The sequence below is a fragment of the Liolophura sinensis genome, chromosome 8 (genome assembly GCF_032854445.1).
Source record: "Liolophura sinensis isolate JHLJ2023 chromosome 8, CUHK_Ljap_v2, whole genome shotgun sequence".
Classification (NCBI taxonomy): Eukaryota; Metazoa; Mollusca; class Polyplacophora; order Chitonida; family Chitonidae; genus Liolophura; species Liolophura sinensis.
The window spans coordinates 51202581-51223923 of NC_088302.1; the positions used below are offsets into that span (position 1 = coordinate 51202581).

General features: G+C 36.4%; 1 protein-coding gene across 1 annotated transcript in view; it reads right to left on the reverse strand.

Annotated features, from left to right (window-relative positions):
* The window catches only part of LOC135473647 (cGMP-dependent 3',5'-cyclic phosphodiesterase-like), a 90313-nt gene extending 69731 nt beyond the window's left edge, over nt 1-20582 (reverse strand). The window contains exons 1-3 of the mRNA XM_064753511.1: nt 20043-20582; nt 4523-4621; nt 1879-1973 (exon numbers count right to left, since the gene is read on the reverse strand). Coding sequence (XP_064609581.1) covers nt 1879-1973; nt 4523-4621; nt 20043-20222 — 374 coding nt within the window. The 5' untranslated portion in view covers nt 20223-20582. The remainder of the gene's footprint in view (nt 1-1878; nt 1974-4522; nt 4622-20042) is intronic.
* Between the last annotated feature and the right edge of the window lie 761 nt (nt 20583-21343).

Here is a 21343-nt window from a genome sequence, read left to right on the forward strand (position 1 = left end):
AGCATGTACTATGGGTCGTTCTTGCATTTTGTTATGCAACCTACATATACTGGCACATGTACAAGTGTTTACACCAACTTTCTCTGTCATCTCCGATCACTTTATTGATGGCCACAAGACACTAAGACACGCGACGACATGAGACAGACAATGTTGCCGAGACAAAAGAAATGTTCACAATCAATTGTTGCTCGTGCTTCCTGGAAGCAAAACATGAGATGCCTTCATTTGGAGCGTGAAAAAAACAATGGTAATGGGAACTGGCCCTGAATGAACTGCTGGTGTCCATGCTTGGAAAATCAACGCTAACTGCAAATCTAAAGGCAAGACATCAAAAGAACTTGCCAAAATGATCGTTGGAAGAAAAAAAAGGGATCCAATTTTCCTTTAAAGCGGCCAGGCTGATTATATGAAGGGCCTAGTGAGCTGACCTCATGCAGTTATGATCAATATGAAGGCTGCTCTTACGCAAGCCCGCCAACTAGGCTCAATTCCACAGGCAACACCCTAATTATGAACGCTTCACTGCACAAACATCACATTAAAAGTCTGTGCAATTATAGTCACATACATCAACATACAAAAACATTCATGGTCACCAAGCATCTTGAAAGAACTGCACCTGGCTTTCAGAAGTATCCACTACCCATTAGTTAACATTTTTTTGTACATCAAGATAAACAAAAATACATATTATGATCAATAAAGCAGGGTAAATATTGCAGTCTTCGTTGTATTAAATGTCACTGAAAACATTGTATCAAATGTCATCATGGTAAACCATTTTTACTATATCTCCCTGGCTCAGCATCATTTCTAGAAAAACAAAGTAAGAGTTACTCCCCCTGACCAAGAGTCCAATGAATATTTATTTATTTATTTGAATCGGTTTTACGCCATACTCAAGAATATTTCACTTATCTGACGGTGGCCAGTATAATGGTAGGAGGAAACCCATGACCATCAGCAGGTTGTTGACAGAAAATAAACTTTTCATTGGTAAACCATCATAGTTTTGTCTCATTTACTTTAGTTTTAGTTTTAGTACAGCATGATTAGTTTGAGAGCCTGTTTTCCAGAGCTAAAATGGTTTTAGATATTGCCTTGATCATTGATGTTTATGTGTACATGTACTAAAAAGTACATACTATCATGTGTATCAGATGTACACAAAACAGGAATCAATCTAAGACAAGTTCAAAACAAAATAAAAAAAAACTCTGCTCAGTTCACAGCCATAGATTTGACTGCTATCATACAGGTGAAATAATGTTACGTGCAAAACCGTTGTCACAAAAATAAAAAAAAATGTTGACTGTTTTTCATAGGTGTAGGTAATTATGAGAAAACTAGAGTTACATGTAAATGTACAGTATATGAACCCAACAAACCTCCAAACTGAAGCCATATACATGTACAGATATAACGAAACCTGTGAGAGTTGGATTTGACCTGGCAACCTCAATGTTCTGGCATGCATTGGCTATGGCAAGAATTATCCTTTAGATGCATGATCCAGAGATGGCCGTCAAATTGTTGGAAAATGTGATGTAAGAATATAGGTCACTTTCCAACATGAACACTTGTGCATATTAACAAGACAGTATTTTCCCATCTTTGAGGCAAAACCAAGAAGAAACACTAAAAAAGAAAGAAACTTGTCAACCTTATTAGCCTTACTGCATGTACTTATGTATATGTATGGAGCATCCTCATATAGCAATAAGAGCAAAGTGTCTGGGATTTTTCATCACAGGTGAAGAAATACATTGAGCACCTCTTTCCAATAATGACCAACTTATATTTTGCGTATGAAATCAAATTTGTTTATACTCATCTGAATGAGTGCAGGATTCAGTAAGAAGGGAGACTACTCACCATGCTACGCCTTGACGAGGCAGTGTATGTCTCCCACCATCACTGCTCACTAAATCTTCATTGTCTGGTTCAGCCAAATATAACACAATGGCTCCCTGATGGAAAAAAATCAATACTATACATGCAAGAAAGTCAGAGCTTTAAACTCTGTGTTACATATATGTACATGTATCACACGACAGTGGCATTCATCAATAAATGAGCTTATAAAATAGAAAACTCATATCTAGAAACAAAAAAGGCATTTTAGACTCACCTTCCATATTTAACCCAAGCTACATGTAAATCCTTGGCAACGAATGTTTCAAAACCGTCAAAATTTTTTTTTGTTGTCTTTTTTTTGTTGTTGTTGTTTTTGTTATTTTTTTTATCTCAATTATGGATAACTATTACAGGTGAGCAATAAAGTACACATGTACATATATTCGTTGTGGTTTAACCAATAACTTCTGATGTGCACATGTTTGCAAAACATGTTATTGCATGTCATTTGTAAGCTGAACACTACTTTTTATACTCCTGTATTTCATATCTGTAAATGTTCAATCTACAGCATACATGTATGTATAAGAGTAAGTTTTTACAGGTGCTCTGTTGTTCACTTGTCATGCTTCAACCAGTTTAGTTTGATCACCACTCCACAAGGTTTACACAGTAGCCTGTAAAAAAGAACTATGGTGCCCTGACAATGGCAGGGCACAAAATACTAGTCCTTTCTGAACTAACTCAAGTAACAGAATACGGGTGCAAGAAAAATCACCAAGCCAAGCCTGACAATGAACTAAAATCCGCTTTCCACAAAGACAGGACCTTAAAAGTAAATAGAAAGGTAATCCTTCTACAAATAAAACTGTAGAATTTTTACATCGTAAACCATATAAAGCAAAAGAATGTAAACCAGAAAAATACTCCAAGTGCGCGTACAGTCGATATTGATCCCCAAATTCATTAACTGTTGAGTGTGCGGCCCACAAACACGGAGAAAATAATGTTAAAGACTATGTGCTTTTGTGACAGATGATAAAAGCCACATAATCTCTCTACAGGACCTGTCAATCACGTTTCCTATACCATACACAAACATACCTTATCACTGCTCTCTTATTGATGTTAATCAATACGCATACCAATAGCCACGGTTTGCCGAAAGGCTCTGCGTTTACTTTACACACAGGTGCAAGCAATTAGGTTCTATTGACTTCACTGATAACATACCAGCTATAAAATAGCACAGCTGTAATGTTTGACAACAAGGACAGTATTCCTATTCCTTCGTAACAAAAGGGAGACCTGGGCAGCAATGTAACACACATGTATTTAAAACAAATAGAAAAAGATTTTATGAAATGATAAGACATTAATTTCAATTCAGTGTCTGACAGTCAAAGTCTGTTTACACTAAAAACGTAACATATTGCTATGCATACATATAGTTGCTAAAACATGAAGATACAATGTAGAGTGTAGTTTCATGGAATATCACCCACGGACCTATCCCATCTTCAGAGGCTAATTTACTGATGGAGAAAACTGGATAGGCTACCACACCTCTCCAAATACATGTACCTGACAAAACCAATTTTCATTTAAAGTTGAGCTGTGCCTTCGAGAGCTACTTTAAGCATGAAATGTGATGGCGAACGTCTGTAGTGGTCTGAAGAGGAGAGCTCAGAAGACCCCCTAGCCAGAGAGAAATCCCACTTCATAGTACACTAATCATCCACAAGTACCAGACATGGAATGATGCTGGTTCAACTCAATATTAAAGCCATGTGACAGTCACCACATGTATATATACATGTGTGTAGTATGGTACATGAATACATGAAAATCAAATGTTTCCCCTAAAAACATGCACAATGTGTATGTGATCTCAGCATTTTGAGTGGAGATACATGTAGATTAAACTAAAAGCCAAGAAGTGCCAAGTTTCCAACTGGGTTATCCAGATTTCTTCTGCACATGTACAATATGTTCAACCATGCACAATGCACCCTGATGCTCCATAAACAGAGTTACAAGGGCAAGCTTTCACTCCGTAAATGTAAACACAAGGTTCTTTTTATCACTTTGAGTCAGATAAATTTGACTAAACTTAGTATAAGCAAGATACAAGTCAGTACATGTACATGCCACTTGGTTTACCACCTTAAATAGAGAGAACTACCCCAAAACAACAAAGTGGCAAACTAATGGCAAATTTGATACAAGCTACATGTGTCTCTATATGTACCTGCTATAAAATACACCCAAGTTACCAAAAGAAGTTTGATGTAAATGCAGAGAGCTATAAGAATACATGAACACAAATGAATTCTGGATATATGTACGCAATTCAACACAAATATCAGAAAATGCATAATTTATACCGCTGTAAAGTAAAGCTTGGTGAGATCAAATAACAATCACACCTCAAAGCTCAGTGGATCAAGACGATGGATCTATCAGATTATCACTTAGTTATGATAATGGGGAAATAAGCGTCATGGCATAACCACTGCCAACCAGCCAGCACTCCTGCTTGGATGCCTGCCATCCTAACAAGTGCCATATGAGTCAATATCTGCCGTTGAGCCAGCACCAATAGCCTAAAGGGATGTGGCAGGGGTCTGTTAAGTGCTGAAGCAAACACACAAGTACTTACAGCATGAGGGACAATTAGTCTGAAGGCATCCTTCACACAACACCGAAGTTCCTCCACGTCTGAACACCCACAGAGCCGCACACATGTCTGTTGTAGCACCTGTAAAGACACGAGATTGCGCAAATCGTAGAATGCCTTGATGTTGCATGATGGTTCCATGTTGGTAAAAAATGTCTCGCCCATGTTCTCAATAAAGGTGGTTGTTTCAAAGTATAAAATGATGTTAAAAGCATACCAACAAAGTTCAAAGCTCATTCATGTTAAAATTCACACTGCTTCCACAGCAAAATTAAAGAGCTACAGAAATGCTGAATTGTACTTGATTGTCGATGGGAGATTGCTATCACTTGATTACAATGATTTTTAAAATGAATGTCATTCTCCAGTTCTGTTGTGATGCACATGATGACATGATGTAACCACCATAGCTACCAATAATGCCATCGATATTAACACTTACATTCAAATGGTGATGACATGCAAGTACTAACCACGTGCTATACAAAGTTCATTTTTCAAAGTTACATGAATCTATCTCGATAGATCAAGTGCAGGAATTGGTGGCAAGGCTGCCAAAGACATGTAGGAGAGACATGAATGCAAAACTTCTGCTCAATGCTTACATCATAACATTATGGTCATGAATTTTGTAATTTTCTGTGATTGCATGCATGGCATCAGCAGTGGAACATCCATCCTGAGCTAAATGCATGTCCATGTACATGCAGTAACCTTGTGTTTCACTGATTAGTTTAACATAATACACGAGTAGTGTAACTCTGAAATTACATGTATGTTGATTTCACACCTGTCTGTATTTTGTAGCTTTCTCTCCATACCTGTTTATATATATCTATAATGTTCACCATGAAATTTATTTCTCCTAATGATGGCAAAGTAAAATGGCGAAACACTGAGTCAAAATGAGTCTTCTGTTTTTCCGAGTTACACTACTCTTGCATGCAGTAGTTTTCAAGATACCACCCTTAACATATGCCATAACAGAGCTTCTAATACACAAATGACTAAGTCTTTAACACTGATACTAACACAGATACACTCATGAATTTTGTAAGTTATGGTAATTAATATCCGAAACAGCCCATCAACGATGTAACATTACCCTCATGTTATTGTACTCGTAACATGCACGTGTACAGTACTTTTTAAAATGCTAACCCGAAGATTTACTTTAACATAGCTTTTGATGTGACTGGACACTGACGAAGCTTGAGGTATGAGATAAGCTACACCTGCGCTATGTACAGGAGAGCTAAAATATGACTGCTGAAGTGATCAGTAAGATCTGCTACTGTCTGAAGAATTAAGTACTTATGCATCTCTGTTACATGCTGTTTATGTGGCCTTCAGAATATATACACTGGAATCTAAAAGAGGATCATCCTCATGAGACAATGTTATGGGAATTCTAGCAAAATTTGATGAAAAATAAGCCCTGCCAGACAAGTTAAATGGTATAAATTATTTGAGACTGCACACAGCCGTGAGCTAAACAGAAGATTTTTTCCAAGCTCCACTTTAGCAAAGTAGACGTTAACCTAGAGGCACAGACAAATAAAAATCTGCATCATTCTTGGGATGTAATTTTAATGCAGCACTATGTTGGCCTTTGCGATCAAAGTAAATTGATTTGTTTATTTTCACATTTTTACTTTAATTCCGGTTTTTAAATTTTAATAATTGTCATCTCTCTGAATACTATTTTGTGCTCAACACACATGTCTCTGGGGGCCTCCCTGGCTCAGTCGGTTAGCGCGCTAGCGCAGCGTAATGACCCAGGAGCCTCTCACCAATGTGGTCGCTGTGAGAAGTCCAGCTCATGCTGGCTTCCTCTCCAGCCGTAAGTGGGAAGGTCTGCCAGCAGCCTGCGGATGGTCGTGGGTTTCCCCCAGGCTGTGCCCGGTTTCCACCCACCATAATGCTGGCCGCCGTCGTATAAGTGAAATATTCTTGAGTACGGCGTAAAACACCAATCAAACAAACAAACAAACACATGTCTCTGTGGTCTAATATTACTGCAACACAGCCTTAGCATATTACAAAATGAGATGCATGCAAGTACATTTATGCCACAAATAGAAGCATGCTTTATTGTATTCTGACACAGTAATCTGTCTTCAAAGGCTTTGTTAATTAAATTGATTCGATACTTTTTTTGCAGAATTTGCTTACTTCAGAGCAGAGTTCTGTGTATAAGACAAAACTACACGAGAGCTATAATTTTTGTTGATTAATTCACAAATGCATTTTGTTCACAGTGCACAAACATGTATACCGGGGTCCTAATTAATTGAAAACATATATATATATATTTACAATACATAGCAGCAGTACATATAATTGCCATGTATGGTATTATATTAGTGCCATATACATGTACATGAACCACACATATGTACAAGCTGATAAACATTGAATCAACTCATTTAACATGTAATTCCTACTAAATGTTCATGTAAACTCACAACCTTACTTTCACATACATGTACATCTACATGTACCTTATCGTATTAGATATGGAAGAGAGATCAAACACCACTAATGACTTACAGCAGATGATTAGGAGGCACATAATATAGTTGAGGCAATTAGTACCTAGAAACCGTACAAGTGATATTTAAATGGCACAAGCACGGGAATTGTCTAATGCTAATGGTAGCCATTGAGGATTTTGGTAAAATCTATTCCCTCATGTAAATAACCACTGTGTAAGCAGTGGCTCTTAATGAGAGAAGTGAGAAATGTGCTATCAGGGGAAGCTATTTAAATTATCGTTGTTAAACACATCTCTATTAAAGAAGACAGATTGTGCATAATTACAGTTCAAGTATATGTAAGCCATTAAAGCATTCATATATTTCTATTAAAATGGTATATACATATTACCGACTGTGTTACATCTGTATTAGTATATGATATATCCATCTCACCTGCATTTAGCATGCAAATTCTTGCTTTCAATACCGTAAATGTTACCTATATACAATGATACACACACATATATATATATATATATATATATATATATATATACCAACAGGAAATCATCACCTGTGACACTGGTAGAGTCAGCCAAATGTAATTCAATCCTGTAAAATGTGAATAAATAAACATTACCCCCATTTTGTAAGGAATGTTAACTGTAAAGTGTATTAAAGCATAAAAAATGGCCATGTTTATGATTTGTAAAAATAATAACTATAGGCTACCAAATTGAAAACACTGAAATCAGAACACATACAAAAGAGTCTCCACAATCTCTGAGGAAAAAATTCTGATATACTGTATGCACCAATTGTTTGGTGAGGAAATACAGTACACTGTACATGCATGTACACATTTATCTTCCATAATTATCCTCTTTCTAATATAAACATACTGTATCTTTGACACATGTACATCTATACATGCACTGCACAGATACCCCAGTTTGTTAGCTCATTTTTCTAGGAACGCTTGAAATGAATGAAATGAACTCTCTTGCCTTCCCGATTCTGATGTCCCTTCGGTAGAGAAAAGGTTGGCGAATGAAAACAGATCAATGAAAATGTGCTTTGAGAGACATGATCTTCTACTTTACCCCAACACCCCGAAAGAGCCCATGGATATTATTGGTATGGAAGGACGTATGTTTGAACTGGATAGTTAAAATATTTTCAGAAGTGATCTCAGAAAATTACTACCACCCAGCTGGTGGGCTTCTCCAGGGTGCTAGACAAATGTCAAAGACTGGTGAGAATAAATCATGGGTCAATCAAAACATCCAGTCTCTGTTTGGATAGCACTATTGATTCAACGTCCTACCAATTATAGTGAAGTACATGGCTGAGAAGAGAAATGTCTTCTGATGTTATAACCATGGAGTGCTCTGGCTAACTCACACAACCAACTGGAGCATCTCACATCAACACAAATCATGTGCGCAATCCAAGTAGTCACCATTCCAGTAAATGAGTACCGTTGATAGACAGATATATTTAAGAGCTTCACAGAACCGATAAGACCAATGAATGTACTTACTGGTTACCCAATAAGGATATAACACAGTTTATGTTACAAATATGTCACATTTATCATATTGCCTCCATTGCGAATCTTGCACAATAGAAACCAGACATAGTGGCGCCATTTCATCTCACAAACGCAATCTAACAATTGAACAGAGAAAAAAGATTGAATGGAATTTCAAGAGCTCATCTTATGAAAATCCCTCTGATGCTACCATGATTATGAGAGAACAGAGCAAGGAAACAGGACTGGTGTCAGCATAATGTGGCTGGGTGGGTGGGGTGTCATGTCTGGTGTCAACATAATACTTCAGTGGATGCAGACCTGCCACAATGAGGCAGATATACTTTTAACCCTTCTTAAAAATCACTTCAAAAAAAACACTAATGCAAAAAAGTTTTAATTATGGTAACATTTTACTTGTGTCACTAAAACAGAGATATCAGGAATTTCCAGAAAAGGGGCTAAGGTGCCCCAGAGGGAAACAAAAGACATGTTTGGTGTGCTAGTTTGGGTCATGAAGAGAAAAATTTTGCATATTCTACTCCAAAATAATGAAGTTATTAAGGATACAGCATTATCCTTGTTTAGCTTGTCAATAATCCTTGATGTGTTCAGGAATTTTTTTTGACGGTTTTCTTATTGCACTGTAAAAAAAAATTGCAAATCTATCACATATATGGATACCCTAAAATATTCAGGACAGGGAGAATCCTGAATTCATTGAGTTTGACAGCTGTTCTATTCCAAGAACCTGTACAGATCAGGTGACGATGTGGATATTCCAGTTGTGACGCTGCACTTCTGAAAATTAAAGGGTGCATGTTCAAGAATTTCTCACTGTAGGTGACTTCGTGCTTTTACATCCGTGCTCTTTATGCACATCATCGCCAGGTATTTAATCGCCAGCCATTTTGCCAGGAAAAACATGTTCAACATAAAAAGACGGAATAAACAGCCACATTTAAGCTATATTACTTTGCAAGTTGGGTGTTTCCTACTACAACCTCTCTGTAATGTGAATGCTAAAATAGTGGATCTGACACTAAAAATAAAAACAAAATCGCACTTTTAGATTTTATTTTTTTCCATGTATGGCATCCAAGTGTATTTTATACTTCTTTGGCGTACTGTCATATTTTCTACATTTTCTACATGTTCTGCCTAATGAGTCTGCGTCCTCATATGACTGAACAATTGTTAAGCAGGACGTACCTGTATAAAACCCCAAGCATACCAGTACATGTATGGATACACTTCAAGAAAAAGAACTATGTACAGCCTAGATCTTGGTTTATACAAACTTGCGTATCTAGTAAACAACAAATGAATACAAAGTTTAGACTTAACTAACTGTAAATACAGGTCTTCATCTTTGCTTCTGAGCAGTTTTGTGATTATAACACGTGCTTTCATGAAACACCAGAAGTGTCATTTGCACAACTAAATTCATTTTCCCTAAACTTTTTCTTTTGTAATATGTTTCTTACTAGAACGCTTTGTTTCAAGAGTGCATTAGATGTGGGAAGGCCTGGTAATACAAGGTTTAAATCTAAACACATGTCCAAAATATAAATATCAAGAAGGGATTAGTGGCATAAAATTTTTAAGTGCATATCAATCAAAACTGTTCATTTGAGCACAGCTTCATACATGCAGTCACTAAGTCAAATTCAATGGTTAAACGTAAGAGACATACACACATGTATGTAAACACACATTTCCATTTTACTTCATCATGCCTGCAAAGTTAAATTCATGTAATACTGGGTGCCGTTCCTGCGGGTTTTCTATTAACTCACACGCACACAACAATGAAAGCTATCACTCCCTCGTGATGTCGTTTAGATGTATTGTGTACTTTATAGTTAGGGTGTGAACTAATGTGCTAGGACACTGGCATGATGCCCCGTTGTTTGGCTCGCCGACATACACGTTTGATGTACATTACTGTATCTCCCATGTAAACATATTTATTATATGTACATGTACATGTATGACAGTACATCTATCCACATTCTACTTTTTTGCAGCAAATGCACTTCATGTATGTGTACATGAACCAGTGTGTATGTGTCCATAAAATTTAACACAGTTTTATCACAGCTGTCATCAACACATGCACACCAATTCAAAGAATTAATATGGCCATTAGCTTCAAGCCTCATAGCAAACTAAGATTTCACCAGATATACATGTACATATTTATACACAGTAACCGGACCAAATAGACCACAAGGACCTCTCTACCAGTCAATGTACCAAATAAACTATAATGCACAATGTATATGTGCCTGTCACAGCATCAAGTAAACTAGAGAGATAATTTCTACATGTATATTTATTTATTTATTTATTTGATTGGTATATAGATATACACCAATCAAATATATATCTATATATAAATAAATAAATACATTACACAAATATATGATATTAAATAAATTTTAAAAGATGGCAAAACCGTGGATGTGTCAAATGAAGTTACCTTATCATAAAACTGACAGGCGGAGAGCAATGTTCACCAGACTACAATCCTCTCAAAGGAACAGTCACACATACATATATAGTACACTTAGGACTATAAATAAAAGAACAGATCACATTTAAACAAAGTACGGCTCACCTAAAATTCCAAATATGGTCTCCATTATTTTTGGCATTTTTTCCACAGTGATTAAAAATGGAAATAAAGACCGAGGACTATCTGCACCATATTTCACACACTAAAGCACAGTGACATCACAGATTCTTTCTTTTTTTTTTTCACTGCTAAATATGCTTTAACTGTTACAAAATGAAATTCAGATATAGTGATTGTAGTACATATAGAAGACATATAGCAATCAGTGGGTACGTGGCAGCTAAAAACAATCTGTGAACTCTGTGGTATGTTCAATGTGGTCCAAAAAATCCACTGTAACAACTCAATTTTTATTTCCATTTTAACCACTATAAAAAAAATGTCAAAATATAAGGAAAACTATTTTTGGAATTAGCACAAAATTGCCTTTTAGGTGATGTATACTTTGTTCAAATGTGATCTGTTCTGTTAAGGCAACCTGCAAAGCGAAAAATAGTGGGTGGTGGTCATAAATCCTGGATGGATTGTACGATAAGTCTTGGGGAATCTTGATGTCTGAAATACTGTTTAAAGATATTTAAACATCAGGAGGTTTTTTGAAAAATTGTGAGTAATCTCAGAAGTTGTAAGTAGTTGCAGCTGTGGTGTGACTGGACTTTTACAGAACAATATATACATGTATGATCAATTACTCAATTTATAAATCTATAACAGCAGAAATGTGACACAATTACAATAAAAAAGTATGCAATCATGCAAACCTTTATCAACAAAAGAGACTTTTGTCAAGTCTATATTAAATTTAATTTGAAAACTCATTTCTTAACGAGACTTAAATTGTGTATGTGTAGATACCTTAATTTACGATTGTGTTAATTCTTGTACACATATTTTAAATTACAACTAATGTTTATCAAATCAAACGTCAGTGTCAGTCAACCTGAATCTGCTTCTGGACTAGATCGACTTTGACATACTTTTTAGATTTATGCAACTCTATTAAGACTTAAAACATCTAAACTGAAGTTTAAATGTTGAATGCTGGGTTGTCGGTGGAGGGTATTCTACTCTCTGTGTGCAGGCCCGATCCTCTATTTTTTATGAATCCTATACACATGTCAATATACCCTTCAGAAATATATAACACTTTTATGTACTTAATATTATAACACACTAACTGGAAAGCCCACCTGTTTTGTGCACACACATATGCATGTATCACTACTGCACTAAAAATCAAATTAACACAGCCTGAGCGCTTTGCTTTAGCTAATATATGCCTGATTTGGCATTATGCTGCAATATTATACGTGTACATGCATACGTAACTCATGCTAGTTTATTTACCTATTATACATGTAAGATAAGATCACATCACTTGAGCTTAAGCACTTTCCAATGATGATACCAATGATATCTTCTGTGCACAAATGCAATGCAACTGGCTAAACCATCACCTTTATTGTTGGTTAAAAGTTTGGTTCTCCACCTTTGTGTCCAATTATGCATGTTGTCTTCCTCTTTTTGGTGTATACAGCATTACAGAATAATAGAACAGCTATTGTATACTGACGATCAAGTGGAAAATCATAATCTGCCAGAACTTGGCAGCTGATGTCTCTTGCTATTTGCCTGTTGTACATCAACTTTCTAAGCTGATAAAGCACAATGTTTGATAATATCATTGCACTGTTAGTACAATACATTACATCAAAATCCTGTGACACTGCTTTAACTCAACATTTGTTACACATACATGTATCCATAGTGACGCTCAAGAAATCGTTCTGACAGTTCTGACAGTAATAAACATATTTTAATCCACACATGCAGACGATGTATACACATATGTACTTGTATTAGCAACGGCGTTCCAACACATGTAGGTCTCCAAACAAGCCTGTTAAATTTGTAGCAACTATGCTAGCCACTGGAACAGACATTCTTCTGAGAGGCCAGGGTAAACTGCATGGTCAGTGAATGTGGGATGCGGTCTGAAAGCTGGCCGGGTCACAATGAACCTTCTGGATAAAATCATAAAGGCTTGGGTGGCAGTATGGTTCCTCAGCTTGAATTTCATGGACCTATTATCAAGGCAACAGAAAACAAGCCTGAAGCAATACTGTACTAATGCTATAATATTATCTGTGAGCTACGAATACTTGCCTGAAGTGGACTCCTGGTCACGGTTGTTACAGACATTGGAGGGATTTAAACAGTTTTTCACTGCCAGGGTCCACAACAATGTATTCTCCCCAACTTGAGGCTTTTTTATCAGCTCTGCCACAGATGTCACACCAACGAACTAGAACATCTCACAGGAAGAAATACATCCAAGGTGTCCACACACACTCATGCCCCCTTAATTTTAAGATTGTATGTCTGGACACTTCATTTGAACAGAAGTCCATAAAATTAAGACAGCCAGGCAAGATCACTGATCAAAGTGTGGGGTCAGTCTGTGGCAAAACGGTTGGAAATGCGCATGCCTCAGGCACATCAGATTTGGCCTTCCCAATTCCTTCTTCCCCTGCACTGCTCTTAGCGGTGCTTAAATCGATCTAGCATCCTCTTGTAGACTGTCAAGACGAGTCGATGACACTATTATCTGGAGAAATAACTCTATTGATCTGGCCATTCCTTCATCCCAGATGACTTTGCCAACTGCACATAAAATATCTGCAGCATGACACTAATTGAAACTGATCTATACATATTGCCTTGAAGAGACAGGGGTGATCCTAATGCGATTGTGAGAACTGTTTCTCCAATGGAAAGCTCACTTTAATTCTATTTGCACACAAAATTTATAGCATGAAAGCTCTGTGCACAACATTCCACTCGAGGTAATTTGGCCCACACAGAAGATTCAGCCAAAGATTTTATAATCCATCCAGACATGTTTAAATGTATATAGATTTATATACATACATACACCTCCAATTCATAAACTTCAGACAATCTTCATAAATGTGTTTCACAAAACCCAAATTACTAATGAACTGATCTTTTTCTCCAAGGAATATTTTTTATTTTTTAATGTGTGCACTTTGCCTTTACAAAAAAACTTTATAATACTGTAAAATTCAAAGAAAAAAAACACAAACGACTAAACTAATTTTCCAGATTTTACTGCTTTATGTGAACCACTTTCTTAAGCATAACCCGATTTTTTTTTCAGGTGGAAACAAGGTCCTAACTGGAATCCCTTAAATTTACATGTAGATGGGGTGGGTTCTAACCACATGGGATATATCCCATAGCGTTAGATCACACAGTCCAATATATCTTTATAAAAAGTTTTAAAAACTGAAACATTAATAGGGATTCGGACACATCAATGTTTGTAGTAGTCTACACATTAAGCAAGCCTGGTTGCTCAGTGGTAAATTTAGCTATGTCACGTAGGCGTGATAATACTATAAAAGTGTCAAATCAGCAGAATCATAAGAAATTCCATACAGAGCAGAATTTATAACTTTACTCACTTGGGGAGAAAAAAGAAGGCCAAGAACTCTATTGAAGAAAAGATCTTATATACATTGCTACTACCCATATTTTGTCTGTCAAGTAAACAAAGCCCCTTTGAAGGATATCTAATTTAATGTGACTGCCCCTAAAATTGGGCAAAAAATAAATACAGAACCCACAAAGTTAAACTAAACAAGATGCCATTTGCTTGTGTCAAATAAAGCAGAATAAGCAATTAGGCAAACACAACATATGCTCCAACAAACGAATTTGAAATGTATAAGAGAATACCAGCAGCATTTTGCTGAATATAACCACTCAGGGGAATCTTCATGAGTGTTGATGATGGGTATGTGGTTACCATGACAACTGTGCAAATGGACAAATACCTCCACCAAAACTGTAAACCCTATGCGGAAAACATATGAAGTTATAGCAGTTATAACCCGGACATGAAATCATATCCATTTATACAGTATATTTTTTATAAGGAAAATGGCTATTTAGTTACCACGACCACCTGCTGAAAAGGACAAATGTAAGTCGAGAGTCAGTTCGAGTTGTAGCCCAGACATGAAATCATATCTATTTTTATAGTATATATATGGAAAATGGCTATCTGGTTACCATGACAACCGTTAAAATGGACAACTTCACAAAAATTAAGACCATGCAGAAAACAGTTGGAGATATAGCCTCGACATGAAATCATACATGTATCTACTTATGTAATATACATAAGGAAACTGGCTAAGTGGTTACCATGACAACCGCAGGAATGAACAAATGTGAGTTGCGACACATCGTCATCTATGTATCCACCAAAAATTAAAACTCTCCATTGAAAATAATTGGAGATCTAGCCCGGACACAAATACAGACGGACAAAACCGCTATAACGTAATATGCTCTGCCTAATGGTGGGTGCGTACAAAAAGCATATTTAAAAGAAAACTGCAGAATTAAATAAATAGTATTTAAAGATGAAAAGAAAACCTCTAAAAATACAAATTTAAATCACTACTAAACAAATGTGAAATTTTTGAACAGGCTGCAACACATATTTTTGGCAAAAATCAAATCAAATAATACCAAGAATAGCTAAAATGATTGCCTTTCAGTTATTGTCAGGCTTGTACTTGAATTATTTATAAAGTACTAAAATGGTTTGAAAATTAGGAAAAAGTGATAATGCAACCCGCTTAATAATACAAATGTACATTTTAGGAAATTTATGACTGATTTTAAGCAGTAACATGTGCACAGGCAAGGCTGACATTTTGTGTAAGGCTATTATTTAGGCTATGGAAATTGACCAAATGTGCGCCATCAGTCAACATGAATCAGAGAAGACGTTATTTTTTTCAAAATAAGTTGCTTTATTGATTCAGATATGCCACATTTCAAGCGATGAAATGGATGTTATCAGAAACATATAGATAATAGCACAATACAGTGTAAAATATATCTTCACTCAATACAGATTTCAAAGTGGTCGGTAAATTTTTTTTTAACTCACTGTGGTCCAAAAAAAACTTGATTTTTTAGTTTCGGTTTGTAAAATTTGAACCTCTATGAATCCCTGCACACACATTTATCCCAAAAATGTATTCACCCAGAACATGGAATAAAGAGATGAATAAACAGATCAATAACATAGACCCTGTTTTAGTCAACAATGTTTAGAAATACTTGATTGGCTCACTGCAGTTCATTGATAAAAATCAGCCTATGAAACACATGTCAACCTACTTTGCTCCTACGTGACTTTGTTGTCTCATTGAATTGTTGAATGTACAGCCATCAACACTTTGGAAATTTCTTGAACAGTTTCATCTCACTATGTAAGAATAATGTTGCTGTTAAAGTTAAGCAGCCTGACAAGGACATTGCTATTTCGTTTTGCAACCTTGTTACCTTACATTGCTATCTTGTTACCTCACTACAATTTGTAATACAAAGGCAAGGTAGAGAGGCATGGTCATGGTACCAGTGGAGCAGGTTCCATGGGAGGAGGAGGAAGGGTGGGGCTAAGCATAAAAAAAGTGAGGGTCCAGGGCCCAACTCAGAGATAAGTTATTCTTTAGAGTAAAATGGTGGAGCTGTGTGACAGATCCTTAACACCTTTGAATTACAAGAGTTCATGCATTGAATAATGAAATTTCCTATAAAGCTTGATAAAGATTTCATTTACCAGGAGTCAAAATCACTAGTACACCCAGCCAAAACTAAAGCTTCTGCTAATACTAATCTGAAGTGAGAATCACCTGGTGAATGCACTATCGAGTATACATATGTGTAACTGTGTACCACTATGACACGTGTAGAAATCCACATTGATTTCTCCTGCACAGGTGCTGTGGTCAATAAGAGGCATACATAATGATTTCTCAGACACGATCTCCAATTATCCTGGGAGTTGTCAGCAAGTTGTTACCACTGTCCATTCTCTAATTGTACTATTCAGCAGGAAGTATGAAGCTAATTATCACCATACATGTACATAAAATGTACATGCATCGATAAGTTAACCTTACAAAATGTTTTTCAGCAAAGTCAATTATAAGAACTACATGTACCTAGTACTTTCTTTTTAACAGAAGTAAGTACAGTATAAAATGTTATGAGAAAAGACACAGCTATTTATAATGATCATAAAACTGGTTTCGTCTGACACTTGTCCATTCAGACATTTTTAAAACCAATTTTCGAATCACGGTAAGTGCCAAATAACAATGTGAATTTGTGAAATGAGATGAGTACACTCAAAAACCTTACGATATCTAAAACTAACAAAAATGTACACAAACTATTCACATGTCATTTGTATTAAAAAATGCAGAACATGTCTAATCAAGACGAGAAATTAGAATCCAAAATTCCACTTCAACAAGTCCTCAGAGGATATGTACATCTACGTAGACATGTATTTACTGCTATTATAGAACAGAAACTTGATTTTATCACAACCAAATTAACTGTTCTCAACTGAGGTTGACTAATAAATGCTCGTTTATTTGCCACCAGATGAGTTGTCTATGATCTTCAGACCTTCGGGCATATATGCAAGGTTACAACACAATATAGTACCAAAATAACTGTGAGATAAAACATCAGCAAATTACAGAAGACTCACAAATCTTTTCCACATGCACACTGACTGATTTAAAGCTTCATTCAAGATCATGAACTCTGATATCTCTCTCGCTCTGCAAATGACAGATAGTGAAGAAGATTCAGGGCTGACAGGTACAATTCCATTATCTACCCAGAGTTCATTCACTACAATATGTGAGCCTTGAAAGGTGGATAAAGATGAAATCAATGAGTCTGTGACAACGACCAGAATACATCCTTAAGGAAGACCCAGGGAGCCTGGCGTCAGCAGTTCCCATCAACAATCAATACTTCCTTTGCTAAGAACCTGTACTGGTTTCTACAGTATGATGGCTTTAAGCGAATGCCTCGTTGCCCTTGCAGGTGATTTCATGTGTCTACACTTCTATTAACTTAGTGCACAAAATGCTAACATTTGGTCAAGGTGTTTTCCCCAGATTACAATATAACACAAGCTGTGTGGTGCAAAAATTTGTATTACTCTTTAACTCACATTGTCAACTTTACATGTACTGATCATTACTGCTATGAAGTTAACATTTAAAATTTTTAACATACAATGGCGAAAGCATGTATACCGGTATATTGTGTAAGTTTGCGTGTACCCTACCCATTGGGCAAATAAACAAGCAGAAATGTTCCACTTAATGTCCTTATACTAGCATCTGACATTTCTTTCATACTCTCATACAAGTGTGCATCATTTATGCCCAACAAACATTTAAATGCATGGCATTACACAGATATAATTTCGCATATATTCGTTATGTAGCCCTCATCCATCATTTCATGGAAGTTACATCATGATGTAGAGCAGTTTTTTAATAGCATACTGCACACTCAAACATCTGTGGTTGCAGTTTACACGTCACTCCTTGAGCACAATTTCTTTTGATCACAAAAATTAACATGGTTTGCAATGTAGTACTGCTCAATATGTACATGTAGCTAACTATGCAGCCCTTAAGCCATGCACTTATTCTTAAACAAAAATGATCATAATTTCTACCTTATGATATTATCAATCATATCAAAAAAATCTCAAAACTACCACAGGGTTTGATTGTTGATCAAGTAGTTGTGATCACACAATCACGATATCTATTAGATGAAATCATCCACATGCAGTTACATGTATGAGCCAAGGTGTAAAGTTATCTGTGTATTCACACATACACGTGTAGAAGTTGTTCATACATATTTCTGTGTTTAACACCATACTCAATGTAATTTACCATAGGTGTATGGTAAAGTAAGGATTACAGGTAGAGTTCTGGGCTGACCCAAAGAAATCAAGGTGAAAATAGACCTTTCTGCTGAGAGTAAGCACCTAGCAAACCTTGCTGATGTCAATATTCACAGCAGATCAAACAGACAATAAACACCTTCTCATGGTCAAGGGCTAAACAAGAATCAAGGGGGGGGGGGATGGCTTTCAAGAAAGAGTTAACTCTAGTAATCAGATTTCCTTGTCAGTTTATCTTTCAAGGAGTCAGCACCTACCTTGCTGAGGATCATGCATGAAACATTGTGGATGCCAGTTGCAATTCTTTACTTATAATTCTCTATGGCTGAACTGGTATTAAAAAAGGGTTTACTGGTGCACCTTTAGACGTCTATTAAACACGAATAACTTATGGAATCAGTGTATACATTACAATGGACTCAAGTTATAAAGGTTTGTGAATTTTCCTCCTGGGTTATATATAAAGAAGTGACGGGGTGTATGTACCAAGTTAGTCCAGCACGTCTCGATGGGCTACAATGAAATGTAAATATCACCAAAAGTACACAACTGAAACTCATCACTTAATTGCTTCAATACTGTATAACATTTTACCAGAACAATATCTCCGATGCTGGTAGTTATATACACATCTATACACATATACAAAAAGAAAAAAAACCAAAAAAAAAAAAACAGGAAATTATTATTTCATTATCAAAGAAACACTTAGCAGGGTAAAGTAAATAAGCTAGATACATGCAAGATTTCAATATTTAAGTGGAAGTTCGATCAGTCTTAAGTACATATTATCCTGAATTTTGCCCAGAATGATATAACTTATATTATATGGCATAAATTATATGGTATTAATCAATGGAATAGCAAATGACTGTACAACTGTCAAGGCTGAAACTCGCACTGAAAGGTGACACTGACATGTCCAAAGCGTCCAACCTCAACGAACTGATTAGGTTATCGATCATTTTAAACAATTTCTACATGAGGCTAAATAGCCCACTTTAATTTCCTAGACCTGACCAGTGCAAAGTGAACGTTAGTGATTCCTGGCGTGGTGGTGTAGACAAACTTACCAGTCGAGTTCGATCCTCAGGAGTATGACCCGAGGCCGTAACAAGATTCTCTTCCGTCAAGGTGTTTTCTGCGGGAAGTGAGCGCCGATCGTCGGAAGACTTTCTCGCATGAAGAAATTTGTCTTTGTCCTTAAAATAAAGGAGAGCAGCGCAGAGAGTATGATTCAACACGATCACCATGTTTCCATCAAATAGTATGTCAAGAACTCTATCAAAACTGTCCCCTTGACATTCTTCGACGATCGAAGTGCTTCGACATCGACTGTTTATGGTACACCCAACATAGTCGTATTTAGCGCGTTACTACGCATGTGCATACCTGATTCCCATGCGCCCACATGAAACTGTTGTCCGGTACCTCGATAAATGTAAACGTGTGCCCACCTAGGGTAAACATGTTGGATTCTCCGATAACCTGGTTTCAATATCCACATTTCTCAGTCTAATGTATATGTATCAGGATTAATATATGGTTCATATCGCGTCTTCCCATGCATCCGCCATCTAACTGCCAATATTTACGGCCACGGGAACAGGGTGCCTTGGTTAATACACACATCAGCGTCTCATCAACCTATCGCTTGCTTCGTCACCTGTCAATAGGCACAATCCTTAGTAGCATTATAAATTAATATATGCATTATGTCGCTGTGTGCCGACTATCCACTGGTTAATTGCTGGCATATTATCATACGAATAGTACAAACTGTAAGATATATAAGTGACGAGACATTCATACGCCTACACCTACCCAGCCAACATAAAGCATATCATGGTGGTCCTAACCGTGGTTCAGGATATATATCTCTTGCAGCTGTATTTTAACTAGGAACCTTCATGACAAAACAACAGAAGAGCAAAGCTTATAAATTTGCGTTTTAAATGTAGACCACCATTTGTTCTCAACATATGCATGTATACTTACGCTTAATTATATAGGCCTATATAGGCTACGCATAGTCTTATACACAGTTGTCGCATGTAAAACTGAAGCAAGAACTGATGCTAGTGAATCCTGCATAAATGCGGAGTCCCACGCGAACTACCTTGTACTGGGCGTGGCCCTCAATATACGTAAACATATGAGGAACGTATAGTGTTTTCATTTTATATATCTGACACATACATAATCCACCTAACATGAAGAGTAATACCAGTATTTTAATACAGACCAACGCTACATGTATAGGCTATATATACATGTACGCGCCCAGAAAGAAAAAAATTGCATTTTTATTGCAGCCGTAATTCTCACAGTTATAATGTTCACGTATAAATTTATACCAGTGGGACGAGTATTA